This window comes from Heterodontus francisci, chromosome 5, assembly GCF_036365525.1.
Source record: "Heterodontus francisci isolate sHetFra1 chromosome 5, sHetFra1.hap1, whole genome shotgun sequence".
In the NCBI taxonomy this organism is placed as follows: Eukaryota; Metazoa; Chordata; class Chondrichthyes; order Heterodontiformes; family Heterodontidae; genus Heterodontus; species Heterodontus francisci.
In genome coordinates, this window is record NC_090375.1 from 182937137 (window position 1) to 182961718 (window position 24582).

A 24582-nucleotide genomic window follows, 5' to 3' on the forward strand; every position below is an offset into this window, starting at 1 on the left:
CACTGGAGACTTTAACGTAAGAAAAAACAAGATCATCAAGCGCGCCAAATTTAATAAGTATATTCAGCAGAAAGGAGAGAGCATTGATTCGTTTATCAACGATTTATATAAACTTGAGGAAGATCGTGAATACGGCACATTGCAGAAACAGCTAATTAGAGACAGGATTGTGGTCGTAGTAGTAGCTGACAGCCTCTCCGATCAACTACAGCTAAGGGATGATCTTACGTTAATGAAAACGATTCAGTTAAGCAGGCAAGCAGACGTTAGAAAATTTAACCGATTTGTCGCTCGAGGGGACAGGGAGAGTCCGATCTCGAAAGCAGCAGACTTCATTGAATATGCAAAGAAAGCAAAAGCAAAAAATGGTGGTCAAAGACTGGAAAGGTGGGAGAGCATCCAGAGGCAGCAGCATCTAAGTGCAGTAGTTGTGGCCGAGTGAGGCAATGACGGGAAAATTACCCAGCCAGAGAAGCGGAGTGTTTATGTAAAAAGACAGGACACTTCCAATTCGTATGCCGCAGTAAGAAACCAGTGCTGCAACATATAAAAGGGAAATCCAAAGAAAATAAAAAAGTTAATCAAGTACAGGATGTAAAATATGTTGAAATACCGTTTCTAGGAGAAACCCAAGGGGCAAGTGAAAATAGCTGGATGGCAGAAATTTTTGTAGAAGACAACAAGACAATGTTCAAACTGGACACTGGAGTAGCAGTTTCAGTCCTGTCTGAAGAAGATAAGCCTTAAACCCATAGATAAAAAATTGTATGGGTCAGGAAGCATAGAGTTGAAGGTAATAGGAGAGTTGAAAACGATTCTGAGTTACCGGGGAAAAGAAATGCCAGAAACCTTATATCTTATCAAGAATCAGAGTCATTCACTCCTAAGCAGAAAGGCTTGCATATACCTACAGCTATGTAGAATAGAAGAGCTTAAAGGTACAGAGGAACAGCCTAGAAACTTTAGGGCTGAATTTCAAAGGATTGGGAAAATTAAAACCAGCACACCACATCACTTTGAGAAAGGATGCAGAGTCTGTGTGTTTGTATACAGCTAGAAAAGTTCTGCATTCATTCTTGAGAAAGTTAAGAAATCAAATTAGTGACAAAACAGGGAGTCATTTCACCTGTGACAAAATCTACAGGATGGTGCCTAGCTGTGGTTCCAGTGAAGAAACCTAATGGGTCCATTTGAATTTGTGTTGACCTCACACAACTGAATAAGGCAATGGAAAGAGAAATACATCCAATGTCATCAGTAGATGAGAGTTTATAAAAGCTAGGGATAAGCACAATTTTCACCAAGTTAGACGCTAACAGCAGATTATTGGTAATTGTCATTGGATGAAGAATGTAAACTCCTGATGACTTTTAAACACCATTTGGAAAATTCTGTTTTAACAGATTACCATTCCAATGATCAATGGCCTTATTTGGTTTAACAAGCTACCCACTGCTTGCAGATGGGCGGGTGCTCCGGCCTCCCAGAAAATGGCAGGAGTCGGGACCGTGGCAGAGAACCGGCACGCCAGGAGGCATCGGGAAATTCCGCGCCTGCTTGCCTCCTAACCTGCCTCCATATTGACACCAAAATCCTGCCCTGTTGTTTTGAATTGAAAGTTTCAAAACAATCAACAATGAGACAGTGTTGAAAAATAGCTAAAGTGTGCACATCTACCATATATTGCTCGAAACACATTTAACCTGGAGTGAGACGAACGCTCACTTAAATGCAGCTGGGAAAGTGAACAGGTTCGAACAATAACCAGATGTCATCGGGCCATACACAAATGGGTCTATCGAGATGAATGTCCCAGTCCTTGAATCTGTGCAAATTTAGAATGTGCACGAAATATGTAATTCCAGTTCTTTTAAGGGACAAGGCCATTACTTTACAATATATATTAGCCAGACAAGGTCTTGGTAAACCTGTTGCATCGACATTTTTAGGCTTCAGCAGAATAACTGTACTGGCAGTCAGCATTTGCATGATAAGCTTAGGGCACTATCTAACTCATATTTCTTTATCCATCAATAGCCAATCACCATTGCTAATGCTATTCAATGATAAATAGAAATCAAGCACAATTCTGGTGGATAATTATAATGCTTTCCTCTTCCAAGCTAAGAGTGTTCTGTTAGCATGATTTTATGATTCTATGTGGCACTCCATTTGAGAAATAAGAAAAATGCATAAAACTTCAAATAAACTGTAATCTTTTCTTACTTTTAAGGACTGGACTTGCTGTTCCAATTTATTTTTTTCTGTTTTAATCTCAGCTAAATTCTCAAGTGCTGCTTCTATCTTTTTCTCCAGTTTGGCTATTACAGTGAGCATTTGATCATTTTCTGCTGCTGTATTATTTAAATTTGTTTGCAGATCAACACAATGGTTTGCTAAGTTTTTGTTCTCACAAACCACACATTGGTGATGTTCCTGTATTTGGCTGTAATCAGCGTTTAGCTTTCCAATTTGCAAGTGAAGATTCCTGTTGGCAGCCTCTAGTTCTGCAAGCTGCCACTGAATTTTTTGCAATCTAATCTTAACTGTCTCTGCAGTATCTTCAATTGTATCTTTTGCCAGTTTGATCTTTTGGTTATATTCTTGCATTTCTTTTGTGGCGTCTTCCAAGTTTTTCAAACTAATGACCAACTGTGCTTTTTGTAACGCATTTTTGTCCATGAGTTCTGTTCTGGAACTGTCACATTTAGGACTTGTGACCGGATTCCGAAGAGCCTCATTTCGCTGCTCTGAGTCCTTTTCTAGATTTGGCACTTTCTCATCCAGACACCTATTCCCTTCTTGCAGTTTTACAGTCTGAACATGGTCACTAAGGCAATTCACATCACTCATTGGGTGATGTATTTCAGAGTATCCATTGGTTCTTTCACACTGCGCATTCTCCACAGGTAGTTTTAACAAATTGCTTTGTTGCTCCATCACTAAATTCTGATCATCTTCATTAAAACTGGCCACAGATGATTCCTCCCCAGGAAAAGCCAGAAGGCTCTCAGTGTCAACTTCACTAATCTCATCATCCTGGATTCTTCCCACCTTTTTCAAAAAATAGAAAATATATTAGGGCCATAATAGAAGTTTCTTCCTTCATTTTTTTCTTAAACTTTATTTATAAGCGATCTTGGATTCTGCTTCCACTGCTTTTGATGGAATATTCCCCTTTTCAAGTTGATCTTAAATTGCCCTCTTGTTACCGAATCACCAGGCACTGGAAATAGTTTTTCCTATTTATTTTATCAAAGCTCTTCATAATTTTGAATACTTCTATCCAATATCTTTAGGGGGGGCAGTTTAAAGCCCTGCCGGGGCCCAGGAACAGACACAGTGGGCACTACAAATAGTGCCGTTGGCCACCAAGCCGGTTTCGTGGCTCCATCCTGCCCCCAGGCCATTTTCCCGGAGGCTGAATGGGGTGTGCTGGTGGGGCAGAGAAGTGGGGGTGGCAGGGCTACCTGCCCGCAAGTGGCAGCTGGCCAAATGAACTAATTTAAGGTCTATTGAGGCCTTTTATCGGTGGATTTTCCCATTGACCTCCAGGTTCCCCCCACCGCCCCCCAGCTCCCCGCCACCCCTCAACAGTGGTGATGCGGCTGCTAAATCTATTTTTTTATTTCATATTTGAAAAGTTTGGAGAGAGCTTGCCTCCATTTTGGGGCACCCTTTCTCTCTCTTATCTGCAACGGCATCTTGCTGCTGCTTTTAAGAGAGCCCACCCGCCGTCCTTAACTGGAGGGCAAGCCCACCCTCTCGGTCATTAATTGGTTAATTCGGGGAAAGTCACAGGTATTTCCCACACAATGCGGGCTTCTGACCCCTATTTGAGCCTGATGGCAGGGTTCAGAAACCTGGAGGAAAATCCTGCCCTTGGTCTTTTCTGCTTGAATATAAAGAGTTTCTCTCAGCTCTCTTCATAACTCTCATTTCTGGTATATTCTCTAGGGAATTTCTTCTCTATCTCCACCAAGGCCTTGAGATCTTACCAAAAGTCAAACACCCAAAATGGGACACAATATTCTAACTGTGGGCTAACCAGCTAATCATTGATTTGTAGATGTGTGGCACTACCTTATTGCCTTTAAAATCAACATGTCTACTCATAAAACCTCAGATCCTATATGCTATTATTTTGGAAATATAACTTTATCAACTTGTCTCCCACTTTTAAAGATGTGTATCTGACCCACTAAGTCTGTGTGCTCCTCTACTATTTTTAAAGTATTATCACTTTATGTAATTTGCCCAGTCTTTGATATTATGAAGGGCTTCATTAAGGTAGGTGCAGAGAAGAAGTTTCCACCTCTGGGAGAGTTCAAAACTAAGTGCCATCACTATAAGATATCCATTAATAAATCCAGCAAGTAATTCAGAAGAACTATTTTACTCTGAAAATGGTGAGAATCCAGAACTTGCTACCATAAGGAATAGTTGAGAACAGCATTGATGCCTTTAAGGGGAAGCTAAGCAAGTGCATGGCGAGAAAGAAATTTATGGATATGGTGATAGGGTGAGATGAAGTAAGGTGGGAGGAGGCTCATGTGGAACATAAACACCAGCATAGACCAGTTGGGCTGAATGGCCTGTTTCTGTGATGTAAATCCTATGTAATTCTATATAATGTCGAAGGGATTTTGTCTATACTATATTTAATACAGGAAAAAATATAAATTTAGTGCATCACAAGTGTATACAAGAATACAAGAAATAGGAGCAGGAGTAGACCATATGGCCCATCGGGCCTGCTCCGCTATTCAACAGGATCATGGCTGATCTTAGGATTCAACTCCACTTTCCCGCCCGCTCGCCATATCCCTTGATTCCCTGAGAGACGAAAATCTATTTCAGCCTTAAATGTATTCAACGATGGAGCATCCACAACCCTCTGGAGTAGAGAATTCCAAAGATTCACAACTTTTGAGAGAAGTAATTTCTCCTTATCTCAGTCTTAAATGATCGGCTCCTTATCCTGAGACTGTGCCCCCGTGTTTTAGATTCCCTGACCAGCAGAAACAATCTCTCAGTGTCTACCCTATCCAGCCCCTTCAGAATCTTAAACATTTCAATGAGATTGCCTCTCATTCTTCTAACTCGAGAGAGTATAGTCAAAATTTACTCAGCCTCTCATCATTGGACAACCCTCTCATCCCACGGACCAATTTAGTATATCCTTTCTTAAATGTGGAGACAAAACTGTGCATTGTACTCCAGATGTGGTCTTATCAAAACCCTGTGCAACTGTAGTAATCATACGTAGGGAATGTGAATTATAAACTAAACATTCATACCTTTTGTTCATTGTTGCTACAATTGCTTTGATGAAAAGAAAATCAGGAAAAACAATTTTAATGAACCTCTTACTTCATTTTTAGGCATCTGGAACCATATCTGAAGCAACTTAGTTCGAAGTCCCTCAGTCAATAATTGATTTGCCTGCATTAAAGCTTTAACGTGGTCAAGCTGTTTTGCCACAGTATCATGTTGCTGCTGCATCTGTGAATTTTCAGCGACCACTGTATTAAACCCCTGTAGTCCTTTCGTCAACTCATCTTCTTTGGGGTTACCTTTCTTCTGAAAGAAAATCATATTTTTAAATGATCAGTACTGCTGTCAGTATATAATTACTGAGGATTGCTTAATTGATGACTGGATATTACAAGGGGCAAGAAATTAGGCTCAATAACACCCTTTTTTGGGCATTACAATTGTTCTTTGAGTTCCAAAGAGGAATCCATGGCATGCACACACACTTGTGACACAAGCACACTGGATGCCATCATGCTACAGGCATTAGATCATGATGTCAATCAGAGTGAAATATTGATTTGACACCAGCACTTCCATTTTGCAGCTCATAGCTCCAACCCCAATACCCTTTCTTAAGCTTGTATGGCTGAATACACTTTTATCAGGAGGAAGGACTCACCCTACCACTGCCATTTAAAAGGATTATCAACTACATACAGGTAAGCTACTAGTTGATTTCTTCTGGCTGTTGCTACAATTATACACATTTTTGTGCTTTCCAGAGTTGTTTCAAGTTTCTAAAGTCTATAGGAAATGTTGTGGCAGGTGGTGAAGTACTTTATGCTGACTTTAAGGCTTCTGCACAAACCAGGACAGGGGAGTAAGAGGTGTTTGCTTACACCATCTGCAAATTGTAAGTCAGAAGAGATTGTGGGATGAGTTGGAAGTGGGATGTGAGGAGATTTAGGCATGACAATACTGTCATCTTCAATGGTTTCAGTCCCACCACTGGCAGCGGCCTCAGCAATAGCATTTTTGCTAACGGCCAGCACGGTCTCCTCCATGGGGGTTAGAGCATGCAGGCATGCTCTCCCTCTCTGGTTAGGTCCTGTTGCCTTTGGTTATGTGCCACCTACTCCTGTAAGAGAGACGAAGTGTGTCAGTGAGTGTAGTGCAATCTGTTTGAGTGATGTGGCTGTAATGGTTGAATTGTGGCAGGGTGAGCGCTATGGGATGTGGTAGTGAGGCTTGCAACAGTGCTAAGTGTGTAAGGGCAAGGTGAAGAAATGAATGTTAGATATGAGTCCTGAATGATTGAGATTGTTGAAAGGTGAGTAATAGGGGTGCAGTGCATTGAGCATTATGTGAGGCACTTGTTGGGATATGGCATTTGAAGATGCATTCAGGAGCCTTGACCACTCATGTGAGGCCATCAAACTTATTGCAGCACTGCATTCAGGTCCTCGGGGCCAGACTCCTGGAATTGATCTCTCATTGCCTTTTCACCATGTACGTGAAAGGTCTCCTGGCTCCCTGCAGATACAGGACAACTTTCCTTGTTTCCACCTCATCCACGACCTCAAGTGAAACATCGGAAAACCTTTGTGTATACTATCATGACCAGGTCAGGAAGGGGTCTCAGGCTCTCCTCTCATCCCTTTCCTGGTTTGGCCGTAGCAGGGTTTTAACTTTTAAAACACAGTATTTTTAGCTTCCCCGCAGTGAGTCCTTGCTCACTACTCTCTAATTGCAATTGTAAAGGAACCAATCTGACAGGCATTCTCAGGGTTAAACAAGAAAGGTGTAGGTTTATTAACCTTAACACTCTAACTTAGTTAAAACTACTAAAAATGTGTGACACAACCACACTAGCATGCATATGCGATAAATAAATGGAGAGGAGAAGGAAGCATTAAAGGGGGGAAGGTTTGAAGTAGTAGATGGAATTCAGTTACTGTTTTTGGTTTTGCTATAAAGTCTTTGATTGAAATGAAGTCTTGCAGTTCTCGTTGGAGCCCATACACACCTTCAAACTTTTTCGCTGGTACCAAAAGGCTGCAGGGGTCTTCTGTCCTGAGGCTGAAGTTACTTCCGTGGGTCCCTGGAACTTTGCGTGAGAGACAGAGAGATCTGCTTCTCTCTGGTCTTCAATATTGCAGTCTGTCTCAAAACCTTTCTATGATGCACAATTCAATCAATTCCCAGGTTAGCCAGCAGGTTAGTCATGCGACTCCACTTGAAGGATTCTGACCGCTCTGTAGTACAGTTGCCAATTATTTCCCTCTCAGTCTTACTCAAATAATTAAGGCTGCATTGGCTGACAACACAGCCACTAGGTGGCGCAGTACTTGCACATGCGCAAATGCAGCCTCATGGACTGAAACGTCATTGTCTGTGACGTTTCAGGCAGCTGCCAGGATTAAAGATGGCAATGCTCAATTTATCACAAAAAACAAATTAAATTCAATCACTGCGATCCCACCCCAAACAATATTCCTCTTCTCTTCCCTGGCGCTGCCTCCCATGCCTGTCAGCTCACCGCTGCCTTCCCTCAGCCACTCACTTCACCCACTACTTCAAACCCCACCCGTCGTCCACTTGCTCCTGCTCACTGCTTGATCCCCATCAGCCGCTCACTCCCATCTCTCCGCCCCCCCCCCACCGCACCTGTCGGCCACTCGCTCCCCTTCACTGCTTCATCCCCATCAGCCGCTCACTTCACTCACCACTTCAAACCCCACCCCTGTCGTCCACCTGCTCCCGCTTGCCGCTTCATCACCATCAGCCATTCGCTCCCGCCTCTTCACCCCACCGCTCCCTCTCGCTTCTCCCCCCGCTGCTCCCTCTCGCTTCTCCCCCACCCCTTGCTCCTGGGGGATTTATACATAATACTTGTTGATTGTATCTGTGCATGTTTGAAAAACTGATAGAATGGCTGCAATTGAGAAAGTTTTCTTCAAAAAAAGGAAGCTACTGGCTTGACAAAAAAAGAATCTTTTGGGAGGAAAATTTACTTTGTGCATGTTGTATTATTTCAACAATTAGAAGTTAGGGTCAGGACTGAAACAATTTGGTACAAATTGCCTAACCGAATAACAGTGATGAAAATCACAGCATTAATTTAGAAAGAAAGAATTTGCACTTTTGACCTTAGGATATCCCAAAGCCCTTCACAGCTAATGAAGTATATATGAAATAATAGTGAAAGACTAAATGTAATAACAAACAGATTCTCCTGTCTTCAACAGACATATTTTTCTCTCTGGGATGCTTTAACAGAAAAGTAGATTAGAGAAAACTGTGTTAGTTCTTTTGCAATTAACCAACGTCTACAGCTTTCCTCCGATGCTTAGAAGTGTTAAAGAAAATAAGGGAAAACTCCCCTCATCTCACTCGGAGTTGTTTTGGATGGATCTGCAGAAAAACACAGAACTCTCCTCACCATCAGCTAATATACAAAATGTAGCAGATCTGTGATAAGCAATGTGGAGGATGGGCTGAATGACAAAGCTTTTCCATAATACTGCTGTAAGTGAACACAGCTGCACAATTTCAAACCATTACAGCAAGGGCTTAGCATCTGGCACCACCAGCAGATGAGTCTAAGTATTCTGAGACATTGGGGTGGATTTTAAACCCTTCACCAGGTGGGAACGGTGCAGAGGAGGGGTTAAAAATTGAACAAGTTGACTTACCAGGCTGGGCTGCTCTGCTTCAGTCCAGCAGCATTTTATTTTTGCCAACTTTCAAGTCAACCGAGGAAAGGCAGAGGCCTAATTACAAAGTAGAAGTCATGGCCTGTGTCAACATGGCACACTGCACAGCTATTTTTAATGGAACATTTGTGGGGTGGGGGTTGCAGGAGGCTTGGCTGATAGCAAGCTGCCAGAGAAACCTGACAAGAAGTAGCAGAGTACCCAGAAAGAACCACAGTAAGTTCACAATTTTTAGAGACCTCTCCCAATTTCTGAACTGAACCAAGCCCCAAGTGCAGATACATTTTATTATAAGGGGATTCACTGCCCTCCCAGAGATGGTACTTCTGCACTTTTCATAGCTTCGCACATTCCTATTAGGCAAAGCCATTGGCTGCCACAAAGTTCCTGATCAGTCCTTGGGGTATTCTCAAGTTATGGAAGTGAAAGTGAGATTTATCAGTGAAGTGGACAGATCTGTGATGATTGCAGAGCCGCATTTAGCTCTGGTGATTGAGTGTTTGGATCAATACGTTGTGAGGGCCACATTGATTGGTTGACTATTAGCAGAAGTCATGTAGAGTTTGCAATTTTGTTTTTATTGATGCACTTGCATTCCATACTAGGGAATCTATAAGTATCATTTTTTTTTTAAACTTATGTCTAAGTAATATCTTCAACTGACCTGAGCTCCAGCACCATCACCAGTCTGCTTAACTGAACTAAAGATTTCATCCTTCATTATGGATTCTTCGGTATCACTATCTAAGAATAAAAATGAAAAAAAACAGGCATGTTTCGTACGACACATTGTCTTGTCCTATAAAAGGCACCGAATTTCATTACGAAGCCTGACCACTTTTAACACCCATCATCACTCATTTTTCACAACAGTAGACAAATATCTAACTTTAAAAAAATGAATAACCTGACTTTTGGTCAGATTTAATGGCTGACAATTAAAATTGTGTTAGGTGCCATTTTCTGCAGTCAATTTGTGAAACACAATTTGTTTGTGACAGAAAAAACAGGTGGGGGAGAAATCTGTTGATGTAGCGAGCAGTAATAAAGAAGAACCTGCAGGAAATCCACATGAGTCTTCGTAGTGCTGAATTTCTCCCCAGCCCATCCCAAACTACCTGTAATAACATTCCTTCCACACTTTTTAAGTCACTTATAAACAGCATTAATTCATGAATGTTTATTCAGTCAGTTTTGCAGTACAAAAAACTTTTGAATTATGCGCTGCCAGCAGTTTAGCAAGCTTAATTTACAAATTACTATATGGAGGTGCTGATGGTATGATACAACAGAGTATGGCAACACATAACAGACTGGAAGAAGAGTTTCCGACCTGCAATGCCCTCTCACTAGTATGGAAAGTGCATGCAAGAAATGGTGAAAAAAAGTGGAATCCTTTCTGCTGGATACCTGCCCCATTCGTGCAGTGCACAAGCTTTCACCAGGTACAAGAGCTTAATTTTAATATGCTGACGCATGCTGATGGCTCCTGGTGTTAGCTTCTTGTCTGTTGAGAATGGGATCATGCTGTGCACTCTGCTTGCTAATGCTGAAAATGAAAGCTCCATATATGAAGGTGGTGTTACAGGAGGTGCTTTTTTTAAAAATCCATTTTTTTGTTTTCAATGACTTCACAGGTAAGTTTTTTGGAGAGATTTATCAGTTTCTGTTTTCCTCAAGTTTTTTTTTTTAAGCCATCAAAACAGATAGGCAATGCAAAGGAAAAACAGTTGAATATTGCCTGAAATACTTCACTTTAACTGAAATTTCTGCAAGAATTTAAAACTGGATCATAATGGGCTTATGAAAGGGGCTCACAAAATATAAACTTGCACACAGCTTGGGAACTTCTAAAAAAAAAATAATTCATTCATGGGATGTAGGCATTGATGGCAAGGTCAGCATTTATTGCCCTTTCCTAATTGCCCTTGAGAAAGTGGTGGTGAGCCACCTTCTCGACCCGCTGCAGTGTAGGTACACTCACAGTGCAGTTAGTTAGGGAGTGCTAGGATTTTGACCCAGTGACAGTGATGGAACAGCAATATATTTCCAAATAAGGTTGGTGTGTGACTTGGAGGGAAAATTCACATGGAGGTGTTCCCATACATCTGCTGCCCTTTTCTTTCTAGGTGGTAGAGGCCGCGGGTTTGGAAGGTGCTGTTGAAGGCGGCTTGGCTAATTGCTGCAGTGCATCTTGTGTTACGACCGAGGCGCAAGTTAATTCAGTCCCACTACTCCACAGGTCACAGCATATTAGTAAAGTTTCCCACCTACCAGAAAAATAGCCAAATTAATCACTTTATTTATTCCCAGAATAAAAGCACGCCAAACCAGGTTTCTTTAAACAACAACACAATTAATTAGTCATTAATAAACCAAGTTTTAAATGAGATGAATCTACATGTATGAAAAGATTTTATAACTCCTTAATCTTCCTAACCCTCATGCACACACATATATTCAATTACTAACGGTTAACTGGGGAAAATGGTCTTTACAAGAGTTTCTTAGGAATAAATAAATAACTGGGTTGTAACTTTTGGTAGTGTTTTCCTGGATCGGTGAGGTGTCCCAGGGCTGAATAGTCAGATGCCACTCGAAGTGTCTCCAGGTGAAATTAATGAACAGTCTATGATGGGTAGGCGTTCAAGGTAGTTTGTCTGCAGCAGGCATCACACACACCTTTTAGCAACAGGTTGCAGCAACAGGTCTATTTAAATTTTAAAGTAGCAGTCTAACAGTAGAAACTTTCTTGAGAGTTCAGGAATTTCCAAAAATACTAAACTCAACAGGACTTACTCTTAGCAAAGCAGCCTTCTCCAAAAACAGTGTCTCTCCACAGAGTGCAGCGATTCCTTCTTTCTCTGTGTCTCTTCATCTTTGATACAGGAATTATTTTCCAAGAGAAAGAGTTTTCTCTGGGCTGTATTCCTGGCCAGTTTCCAGCAGTAACGCTTTCAGTTGCTCACAGCCCGCTGGTTCCTTCTTTCACTGTCAAAATGGAACTGAAAGCCTTTCTCTATAGGAGTCATAAGACCATTGTAAAACCATCAGGTTGCTTGAATACAAATTGCCCTACAGCCTGGACTCTTCAAACACCAAACCTCTGAAGTTCTTGTCCAAATAGTTTTTTCCAGTCTTAAAAGCACTCAGACCTCCTAGTTTTTAAAAAAAACAAAAGCGCTTATGACACTTGTCGATCAGGGTTGTCCAACATACGGCCCTTGGGCCAGGCTCTGGCCCACCAAAGTTTCTATCCAGCCCACGGATGAAAACTGTACTCGGTCGTTCCTCCACCTTTCAGTGCAGTTTTTGCCCTCGGCTGTTTGCTTTCAGCTTCAGGGATGTGAAATTTCTTCTGGCCCGCCAAAGATTTCTATGACTGATAACTGGCCGGCCCTGCTGTTTTCGTTGCGTGAGCGCCTGCTGCAAACTGTAGTCCCCTGCTCCCCAGTCCATATGAACGGAATCATAATCCGGGATGAAAACTGCCAGAGAGCACCACATGCCAACGTGGCAACTGGCTGTGGCCTGACCCCAGAGGTTAATGAGCGTAGCAGGTCACAACGGAGACGCAGTTGCAGGCAGCCTGAGGAATCGACAGCATGCTGATTAAAGTGAAGGTGAGCCCAAGGCTTGTGGCCTAGGTCTGGCAGGAGGGAAGCGGGGAGAGAGAGGCACACACAGACACACACACAGGAACACACACAGGAACACACACAGGAACACACACAGGAACACACACAGGAACACACACAGGAACACACACAGGCACAGAGGGGGAGAAAGAGACAGACAGAGAGAGAGAGATAGAGAGAGAGACACACACAGAGAAAGGGGGAGATGGACACAGAGAAAGGGGGAGATGGACACAGAGAAAGGGGGAGATGGACACAGAGAAAGGGGGAGATGGACACAGAGAAAGGGGGAGATGGACACAGAGAAAGGGGGAGATGGACACAGAGAAAGGGGGAGATGGACACAGAGAAAGGGGGAGATGGACACACTGAGAGACAATCAGACACAGAGGGCTGGATTTTACCAAGGCCATGACGTCGGGCTCCGTGGCGGGGGATGCCAGAAGATGGCTCCAGCAGCAGTCCGCCACGAAGGCCGATGCCGGAGGGCCCCACCTGATCCTCCCGGTGGCGGCAAGGCTCCGTGGCGGCCCCCCCCCCCATTGCTGGGCGACGGGACCTGGATTTAAATACTTTAATTACTGACATGCAAAAATTTTAATCGACTTACCTTAAATCTTCTGGGCCCGCCGCAATCTTCGGCGTTGCGGCCAGCACTCCCGCACCTTCCACTCCCCACCCAGGGAAAGCCGAAATGACACTGATGGGGAGGGGTGAGGAGTTAAGATTTTCAGTGTGGTGGTGGAAGAGGTTGTCAAATAAACGTAATGGGTGTAGGGGATGGTGGGAAGGGATTAACTTTAAACTTTGTGCAGTCTGGGGGGAGGGGGGGGAAAGGTCAGATTTAAAAGGTAAGTGTTTTTGGTGGGAAATGGGCAAACAGTTAATGTAATTGTTATTGAGGGGTGGGACAGGGCCATTAGAAATTTATTTGATAACTTTTGGGTGTGGTGTAGCTTTAAAAATTTAAATATTCCAGCCCTTTAAAAAGGGCGCCAGCGCCTGCGCACAGGCAGCTGACGCCATTGCCGGGGACGGACAGCCCAACCCCTCCTTGTGATTGGAGAAGGCGACCCGCCGTACAGGAGATTGCGGCGGCTCTTTGGTGTGCGGCACACGGGCCGACATTTTTTAAGCTCGCTGCCAAGGTCAGCGTCGCGCTCTTAAAATCCATCCCAGGGAGCTAGAGACAGACAGACAGACAGACACAGAGAGGGGAAGAGAGAGAGACACAGATATAGAGAGGGGGAGAGAGAGCGATCACGATCACTCCTGACAGATGGACATCTATCTGGGATGCTCTGCATCGCTACATCAAGTGTGCGGGCAGACATTGATTACTTGTGCAAGCAAAAACAATGCCAGGCATCTCACTAAATCAATGTTCAACATACTAAATTAATAAATTAGTCTTCTCATTTAAAGCTTATTCACAAAATGCACATTTTTGTTGTTTTGATTAATGTTAAAATAACTCTCTAATGCCTTTATCCTTCTGAAACGTACTTACTGGCCCCCTATGTAGGTGAAAATTTGTAACGCGGCCCTTCACGCGAAAAGGTTGGACACCCCTGTTGTGGATGGTACACGTTATTGCCACTATGTGCCCGTTGTGGAGGGAGTGAATGTTGAAGGTGGTGGATGGGATGCCAGTCAACCTGGCTGCTTTCTCCTAGATGGTGTTGAGCTTCTTGAGTGTTGTTAGAGCTTATCTGGGAACGTGGAGAGTATTCAATTACACTCATGACTTGCTCCTTGTCGGTGATGAAAAAGCTTTGGGGAGTTAGGAGTAGAGTCACTCGCTGCAGAATACCCAGCCTCTGACCTGCTCTTGTAGCCACAGGATTTAAGTGGAGGATTCAATCAAGTTTATGGTCAATGGTGACCCCCCCCCCCCCACTAGGATATTGATGATGGGGAATTCTGAGATGGTAATGCAACTGAAGGTCAAGGCAGGTGGTTAGACTCTCCCGTGTTGGAAATGGTCAATGCCTGGCACTTGTGTGGCGTAAATGTTACTTGTTATTTACCAACCCAAGCCTGAATGTTGTTCAGGTCTTGTTACATGCAGGCATGGACTGCTTCATTATCTGAAGAATTGTAAATGGAATTGAACATTGTGCAGTCATCAGCAAACATCCCCACTTCTGACCTTATGATTGAAGGAAGGTAATTGATGAAGCAGCTGAAAATGGTTCAGCGTAGGACAATGCCCTGAGGAACTCCTGCAACAATGTCCTAAAGCTGTGATAATCGGCCTCCAACAACCACAACCATCTTCCTTTGTGGCAGTTAGCAAGTCAATGTCAAATTAGTGATTTGGGATGTTTTTAAACTACTCCAAATTCAGTATCTTTGGAAAGACTGTGAAAATATTTGCCAGCTTCTCTTCCCCACCCCCCCCACCCCACCCCCAAGCCCATCCATGAGCCAACATACTTTTACATGACCACATGCCATTAAATGCCAGCTACAGCCATTTAGAAGTTTGAACTGGGGCAGATAATTTATCCTTCTTCCTTTGGCAAGCTCCGATCTGCATTATCTCATTTGGATAACCTCAGAAGATCAGAAGGATCAGTCACTCCATATTAGGCAAACTTAAAGTTTGCAGCACACAAATCCGACAAGCCAAGCATCAGGACTGGAAAATGTATTCCCAAGTGAACTAAGCGTCCAATGCTGAAAGGAGGTCGAGAAGTTTCACGAAACAAAAGAAATCATAAATGTAGGGCCACAATATTGAAGTAGTAGCAAAGTACAGATATGAAGAGATCATTGCTCCTAATGAGGTCCAACAGTCGTGCAAAGCAAGTGATATGCACTAAATTAATCAAATATTTTATGATTTGCACCATACACACTGATAAACCGCTTGTACACATGATTCATGTAATGACATTACAATATCCAAATAACTGTACATGCAATCAATGTTGTTTTTGTTCATCAAGAATAAAATTGGTCTGGAGCAATCAGCAGTAGAGGAACAGTTAGCAGTGCACCAAGCATCGCCATTCACACCAAGCACCAGCACAAATGTAGAAACCTCAAGACATCTACACAGGGATCTAGATGAAGAAGCACTGGATGAAGAAGAGGACACTAATGATGAAGAGGCAGAAGAACATGATGGTTGATGAAGAGCAAGCAGGGCTAAGACAAAGGTCCCTTGTGCTGATTTATATTGGGGGAGTCAGACCTTGGTGGGCTTGCTTGCCAACAAGAGATCTTACAATTCACGGATAATGTGGAGCAGTCACTTGCCTCTATATATGCGCGAAGGTAAGTTAGGATGGAAAAACTGTACTAAGTACTAATGGCTAGCCAACCATGTTGGAGAAATTCAGAGAAGTCATAGCTGGCCACTGTTCTACACTCAGGCAAAAACAGCTGACCTCATGCAGATATGGCCTCAAGCAGTTGCATACATGGAGAAGCACAGCAACTGCAGGTTGGCATTCATATCAGTAGGCCTGTGACATCATGTAACACTGCACATCTGGCTCCATATGCTACCTCCAAAAACACTGATCCCACGGCAATGCAGATGCCAAGGGTTATAGATTGCAAGCAGTCAAACTGTACTGAGCTACTCCCTCCACTAGCAGACTGCTTAGGGTTAGGATACCTAGAGAAGGCACACAAAGAAGGTCGCACTTTGGAGTAGCTGACAACAGCTACTATACATATTCTGACAGGGTGAAAAATACTTTATACAATTCACTTTTTTCTAGCCTTGTACTGATCTTTCAAATCATTATCCCTTATTTCTACAATGGATACTTCAGTAATGAGAAACTGCTAAAAGTTGACAGAGTTGCAGGCCGTTTTATATTTTTAGCAATTACAATTCCAGCTTATTAAACAAGGTTATTTCTTTCTTTTGATTTATGGAGGGTCAGTTAGCTCAGTTCGCTAGACGACTAGCATTTGATGCAAAAATATGCCAACAGCATGGGTTCAATCCCCATGCCAGCTGTGATAGTTCCTGGAGGCCTGCTTCCTCGCCTTGCTCCATACTTATGGAGTGGTGACCCTCAAGCTATACATCACCAACTGTCTCTCTCTCTACTGGGGAGTGATGCCTTTGGGCCAGAACATAAACAATTCCTTTCTAAACCCCTGAACATCAAAGAGCAACCTGCATTTTTACAAATAAGGTGGCTTTACATCAGCGCTGAAATAATCAATCAGCTCACCCAATACATTATATGGCTATTCAAGACAGTAAACTGAGGTGTCATAATAGTGCCTTATCCTTCCCCCAACAGGATGGCAAGGTACAGAGTTCAACATTTCAAACACTATAGTAAAAGCTCAAATACAACAAAGTTAAAATAAATTAGGAGTAATTGTCCCCATCAGTACTACATTTTTGGGCCTTTTCTACATTTCTTACCATAGATCATTTTGGCACTTTTATTTTAGATCACTCTCAAAGGTGAGCCCCAGTAGTTTTTGAGAGTGTCTACCTTAATCCTGAAATCTAGATAACTAGCGGCGAGTCATGTCTAGTATTTACTTTGAAACAATGGAATTTATCCTGTGCCTTCAAAGGATCTTTCTCCAGAGAGTGGTAGAGCCATCAAATTAGATCTCATTCTAAATTTAAAAATTAAGTGAATTTATTGAATGGTAATAAAATACAATCATGTATTTACTTACTCAATGGAAAAGCAACAATAGAAGAGTCACAATATAGTGTAAAACCATTCTTGTATAGATAAATAGTTCAACTATTTTATCTTTTCCGGTGAATATTCTAACTGGTTTGAGTATCGTACAATAAAGAAGCTTAATAAACAGATCCACCCACTTAATAACTTTTTCACCAGTTGCTATGGCTTGTATGGTTTCATAATTGACATTTGGTGCTGGAATTTCCCATCAACTGGTGGCATTGCCGTGGAGAAGGACTTCTGCCCACTGCCCCAACCCCACTGTAACCCTGACCTATTTCCTTGGTTGATCATTGAATGTGTAGGAAAAGGGCTTTGGCACCTTCCTGCAGTTTAAGTGATACCTCCACTCTCCAATCAATTGTGTTATAAAAATGGGCCATCTGGACTTCAAACATCCCCTTTCACTATCGAACACCACCCCCCTGGACCCCACCCCATCACAAGCTCCAGTAATATTGGGCACAAGGATGCCTCTTGAACCCTGTGTTTCGAGGAAGCACACATTAAGAAATATGTCATATGTTTTACTTTCACTATTTGTTTCGCATTGTAATATACCCAGTCATGTTGGGGTGCGTAGGTACCCAAGAGAAATACCAGAAGTGCTGTTTACTATCATAGAGTCATAGAGCACAGAAACAGGCCCTTCGGTCCATCATGTCTGTGCCGGCCATCAAGCACCTACCTATTCTAATCCCATTTTCCAGCACTTGGCCCTTAGCCTTGTATGCTAAGGCATTTCAAGTGCTCATATAAATACTTCTTAAATGCCGTGATGGTTCCTGCCTCTCCCACCTCTTCAAGCAGTGTGTTCCAGATTCCAACCACCCTCAGGGTGAACAATTTTTTCCTCTAAACCTTCTGCCCCTTACCTTAAATCTATGCCCCCGGGTTATTGACCCCTCCGCTAAGGGAAAAAGTTTCTTCCTATCTAATCTATCGATGCCCCTCATAATTTTGTATCCCTCAATCATGTCCTCCCTCAGCCTTCTCTGCTCCAAGGAAAACAACCCTAGCCTTTTCAGTCTCTCATCATAGCTGAAACGCTCCAGCCCAGGCAACATCCTGGTGAATCTCCTCTGCACCCACTCCAGTGCGATCACATCCTTCCTATAGTGTGGTGCCCAGAACTGTACACAGTACTCCTTCTGTGGCCTAACTAGCGTTTTATACAGCTTCATCATAACCTCCCTGCTCTTATATTCTATGCCTCGGCTAATAAAGGCAAATATCCCATATGCCTTCCTAACCACCTTATCTACCTGTGTGCTGCTGCCTTCAGTGATCTATGAACAACTACACCAAGGTCCCTCTGACCCTCTGTACTTCCTAGGGTCCTACCATCCATTGTATATTTCCTTGCCTTGTTAGTCCTTCCAAAATGCATCACCTCACACTTCTCAGGATTAAATTCCATTTGTCACGGCTCGGCCCATCTTACTAGCCCATCAATATCGTCCTGTAATCTAAGGTATTCCTCCTCACTATTTTCCTGTCATCTGCGAACTTACTGATCATACCTCCTATATTCACGTCTAAATCATTAATGTACACGACAAACAGCACCGATCCCTGCAGTACACCACTGGTCACAGGCTTCCACTTGCAGAAACAACCCTCGACCATCACCCTCTGCCTCCTGCCACTAAGCCAATTTTGGATCCAATTTGCTAAATTGCCCTTGATCCCATGGGCTCTTACCTTCTTAACCCATCTCCCATGCAGGACCTTATCAAAAGCCTTACTGAAGTCCATGTAGACTACAGCAACTGCTTTACCCTCATCTACACATCTAGTCACCTCCTCGAAAAATTCAATCGTTTGTTAGACACAATCTCCCCCTAACAAAGCCATGCTGACTATCCCTGCCTCTCCAAGTGGAGATTAATCCTGTCCCTCAGAATTTTTTCCAATAGTTTCCCAACCACTGATGTTAGACTCACCAGCCTGTAATTACCCGGTTTATCCTTGCTATCCTTCTTGAATAATGATACCACATTCGCTGTCCTCCAGTCCCTCTGGTACCTCTCCTGTGGCCAGGGAGGATTTGAAAATTTGTGTCAGAGTCCCTGCAATCTCCTCCCTTGCCTCACATGACAGCCTGGGATACATCTCATTTGGACCTGGGGATTTATCCACTTTTAAGCCCGTTAAAACAGCTAATACTTCCTTCCTTTCAATACTAATATGTTCAAGTATATCACAATCCCCATCCCTGATCTCTACACCTACATCGTCCTTCTCCATAGTGAACACAGATGAAAAGTAATCACTTAAAACCTCACCTATATCCTCCGGCTCCACACACAGATTGCCACTTTGGTCCCTAATGGGCCCTACTCTTTCCCTGCTTATCCTCTTGCCCTTAATATACTTATAAAATGCCTTAGGATTTTCCTTTATCTTGCCTGTCAGTGTTGTTTCATGTTCCCTCTCCTAATTACTTTTTTTAAGTACCCCCCTACACTTTCTATACTCCTCTAGGGCCTCTTCTGTTTTCAGCGCTCTGAATCTGCCATAAGCCTCCTTTCTTTTCCTGATTCAATTCTCTATATCGCTTGACATCCAGGGTTCCCTGGACTTGTTGGTCCTACCCTTCGCCTTAACGGGTACATGTTGGCTCTGAACTCTCACTATTTCCTCTTTGAATGACTCCCACTGGTCTGATGTAGACTTTCCTACAAGTAGCTGCTCCCAGTCCACTTTGGCCAGATCCTGTTTTATCATATTGAAATCAGCCTTCCCCCAATTCAGTACCTTTATTTCTGGTCCATCTTTGTCCTTTTCCATAACTTCCTTAAATCTTAGAGTTATGGACACTATCCCCAAAATGCTCCCCCACTGACACTTCTACCACTTGTCCAGCATCATTCCCTCGGATTAAGTCTGGTACTGCCCCTTCTCTTGTAGGACTTTCTACGTACTGGCTCAAAAAGCTCTCCTGTATGCATTTTAAGAATTCCGCCCCCTTTAAGCTTATTGTAACCAGTGAGAAAATATGGGCTCTTATGTTTTGTGAATGGTTTCATAGGGACAGCTATTAAGTCAAATGTAGATAAAAATACTTCATTTTTGTCACAATCATTAATGGTCAAAGAGGGAAAGAAGAGGAGAGTCCCACACTACACTTATTATTTTACAGAAATAAGATCAATTTATTTCAAAAAACCCATATTAAGTAACTATATTTATTATTTACTCCAAATGATAGGAAAAATGAGCATTTTTCTAATTTGTAAGCTATAAAGCAGTCATCAGCGGTATCATGACCAACCTGACTACAAATTCATCAAGATAAAAAATTGCAAATCCTGGAAATTTAAATAAAAAATAAAAATAGCAAAAGTACACAACAGCATTTGTAAAGAATAAACAGTAACTTAGCTTAGTTTGGTGGCATACACAGCAAAAACCTTAATCTTTTCTCTTTTCAGATGCTGATGCACCTTCAGCATTTCATGTTTATTTAGAATTCTAAATCCACTGATTATTATTAATTAAAAAGGTTAACATTTATGTTAGTGGTTATTAGTTTCTGTAAGCTTTGATTCTGGTTAAGTAGCAATCTGATGGAGCTGCATCACAGCCTGTGTAATCTGCAAACTTCCCTCACCAAGCGTCTTCTTGTACCAATTTGACAGTGTGGTCTGAGAAGGACAGGCTGCTTAAACACAATACCACTTGCATTGTAAAATAATACATTGGATTTTGCATGGTTAGTTTGTCCTAGCATTATATAAAACAACATACCATGATCAATGCCACAGGAAATTTAACAAGAAATATTTACCAGTCCTACTCTCAGATATTTTGGACATACTAATTTCTGGTTTATTTCCCCGGCCCCCTCACATTTCCTTCCAGTTTTTTTCTCTTCACCCCCACTGTCCTGATACAGTGGGCTGAATTTTACGCCGCCCCAGTGGGTCGGATGGTGCCGTGGGAGCGACGTAAAATTGAGCGGGAGGCTCAGGGAGGCCTACCTGCCTCACTTCTGCCTCCGGCCACGTTTACAGCGTCGGGTGGGGGGTGAGAAACAGCCTGCCCACCCGAGGCCAATCAAGGCCCTTAAGCGGCCGCTTAACGGCCACTGAAGGGCCCTTGCCCGCCTCCACGGGTATTTTACCCGTGGCAAGTGGGCATGGTGGAGATGTGAAAGGCCGCCCAGCAACAGCGAGGGCGGGGCGCATGGCAGTCAAGCACAGGGTGCCTGATTGAGGGCTGCCCCTGCTTCCCAACCCACTCCCGGGACCCGACAACCCCCTCTCCCCAAATGACCACTCCAGCCTCACCAGGGAAGGACCGATCCCCCTGGTGAGGCAACCCCAACTTACCTTCCCTTCAAGGTCCCTGGCATTGGCTGGGCTGCAGTCCCTGCAGTGGCCACCGCTCCCTAGTGGGAATAAGAGCTGCCGGTCCGCTGATTGGCTGGCAGCTCACTGACGCAGGACCTCCTCCCTCAAATGGGTGGAAGTCCCGCCTCGGTACAATTAAAGCCCGTGGACCCATAAAATGCGGGACGGATCCCCGGGCTAGGTGGAAGCAGGTTCGCCCCCGACTTTCACGTTGGTGGCAAATTCCCGTCCGGCTAATGTAAAATCCAGCTCTGTGACTCATCTTGCCGCATGGCAGCAGTGTCCTTCCTCCCAGTACATGGGCCACATTTTCAATATTCATGTCCAAGTTTGGCAAGTCAATGCTGGTGGGCAATTTGGCAATAATCGCCATGGCAGCTGAGTGTGATACTCTGCTTATGTGCATGCACACACTTTTCATAGCATCCTGGTCAAGGGTGGAAAGTCCTGGATAATCTTTTCCTTCTTTATCTGAGATACTGAAACCAACATTCCCTCACCTTCACCAGGCAGAGACTAGTGGACACTCTAGGGATCAAACCTGGGGGCCTGTTTAATCTACGTGGCTCAGCTCCACACCACACTTTAAGCACAATTGAGAAATCAGGGGTGTCGACATTCAGTATTTCATGAAAATCTAAGGTGTGCATTCACATAATGAGGCGAATGCACTGGTTTGGTAAACTTACCACAGGAAAACGTCTCAGATAAAGATGATAAATCCAGATTTTGCGAAAATTCTTCTAAAACATCCATGCCAAGAAGACAGCTACCACAATCTGCTTTCCGCTTTTCCTCTTGGTAGTCACTACTGTTCAATTCATCCTGGTTTGGAGCCCAAGCAGAAACAGAGAAGTAGTGCATGTACCAGATATGCAAATAATATCTTAATCACAAGGGCATCAATTCATGAATAAAAATTCCTGCACACTCCACCATTAGCACTGTTGAGTCAAAAAATTGAAATTTGATTCTGATTCTAGTTTTGCTCATTGCTGTTGGAACAGAGGATACACATGACAACAGCTGTCAGAAAGTTGGTCTCAGAACTGCCACTATTTTGGCCATGGAGCATATCATTATATTGATTGTTCAGCTAAATGTACATGTAAATTATGTTGTGTTACCAAGCCAAACATTCAGCCCATTTAATAGATAACTGAATGTTCATTGTATGTTGATTAGAAAGAAATTCACAAGGACTTTTCTTTCTACCTATACCATAGTATTCACTTTTGTTAACTAAAAATAATCTTAGTTTATAACTTTGTGTGTTCATTTTGCAAGTAACTCAGCGATACAAACCAATAAAATTCCCGGTTCAATCCCTAGCCTGTGCTAAACTGATTTCACACAGGCAGTGGGATTTGCGTTATAGCTGACCGCACAGTGCCCTGGGTTAGAAGGGCAAAAATCAGTGAGGGTTCCCACTCTTGATTGTTATGGAAGTTCTGTGAGCACAGCTTTAGTTTTACCTGCAGACAAACAGCTTACTGATTGGCATGCACCATTGAAACTCATACACAAATAATAAAGGCTCAGTCAATGGTTCAGTGGGGAATGGCAATATAGAAAAATGTCTCAATAAGAGTTAATGACCCAGAAATTCAGGAGTGCCCATTTTTGGGCCAACGATGGGCACAGGGTGCATTCCCTGTGTATGAATGGTGAGGCCCAAGGCTCCCCCAGATATTGCAGCTTGACCTCATTATAATGGAACCAGGAGCAGTGCAAAATCAGGCCACTGCTAGTGTTGCAGTAGTGACAATTGTTGAGGGGTCAGGAAACGGCAGCAAACATAGTTGGAAATATGTGCATGTTTTCAGCTCGTCATATTGGGACCTTAGTAATCCGAGTAGCATCTGAATAATGGGCGTTGTGCAGACCAAATTCTAGGCTGATATCTATCTTCAGAAGAGGAGGAGAGAAAAGGCGCCAACAAGCAAACAAAGAAGCAAATCATTTAACAGAACATTTTTCCTGATTTTACTGTGATCTCTTGATAACTCAATCTGTAATGCAATCACAGAATCGTTACAGCGCAGAAGGAAGACATTCGCCCCATCGTGTCCGCACCAGCTCTCTGAAAGAACAATTCCCTCAGTTCAATTCCCCTGCCTTCTCCTCATAACCCTGCACATTCTTCCTTTTCATATAACTGTCTAATTCACTTTTGAATGCTTCAATTGTACCTGCCTCCACCACATTCTCAGCAGCGCATTCCAGACCTTAACCACTCGCTGCGTGAAAAAGTTTTTCCTCATGTCACTTTTGCTTCTCTTACCAAATACTTTAAATCTGTGCCCTCTTGTTCTTGATCCTTTCACGAGCAGGAACAGTCTACCTAGTCTGTCCAGACCGCTCAGGATTTTGAAAACCTCTATCAAATCACCTCTCAGCCTTCTCTTCTCCAAGGAAAACAGTCCTAACTTCTCCAATCTATCTTCATTACTGAAATTCCTCATCCCTGGAACCATTCTCGTGCATCTTTTCTGTACTCTCTCTAATGCCCTCATGTCTTTCCTCGTGCCCAGAATTGGATGCAATACCCTAGCTGAGGCCGAACTAGTGTCTTATACTAGGTCAACATAACTTCTTTGCTCTTGTACTCTATGCCCCTATTAATAAAGCCCAGGATACTGTATCTTTTATTAACCGCTCTCTCAACCTGTCCTGCCACCTTCAATGACTTATGCACATTTACACCTAGGTCCCTCTGCTCCTGCACTCGCTTTAGAATTGTACTCTTTATTCTATATTGTCTCTCCATGTTCTTCCTACCAAAATGAGTCACTTCACATTTCTCTGCATTGAACTTTATCTGCCCATTCCACCAACTTGTCTCTGTCCTTTTGAAGTTCTATACCATCCTCCTCACAGTTCACAATGCTTCTAAGTTTAGTATCATCTGCAAGCTGTGAAATTGTGC

At 43.1% G+C, this 24582-nt stretch overlaps 1 protein-coding gene across 2 annotated transcripts in view; it reads right to left on the reverse strand.

Moving 5' to 3' along the window:
* Positions 1-1869: 1869 nt before the first annotated feature.
* Positions 1870-24582, reverse strand: part of LOC137369650 (putative leucine-rich repeat-containing protein DDB_G0290503) — a 35607-nt gene continuing 12894 nt past the window's right edge. For both annotated transcript variants that reach the window (XM_068030986.1, XM_068030985.1), the window contains exons 4-7: positions 22343-22478; positions 9640-9719; positions 5374-5583; positions 1870-3054 (exon numbers count right to left, since the gene is read on the reverse strand). In XM_068030986.1, coding sequence (XP_067887087.1) covers positions 2149-3054; positions 5374-5583; positions 9640-9719; positions 22343-22478 — 1332 coding nt within the window. In that variant the 3' untranslated portion in view covers positions 1870-2148. The remainder of the gene's footprint in view (positions 3055-5373; positions 5584-9639; positions 9720-22342; positions 22479-24582) is intronic.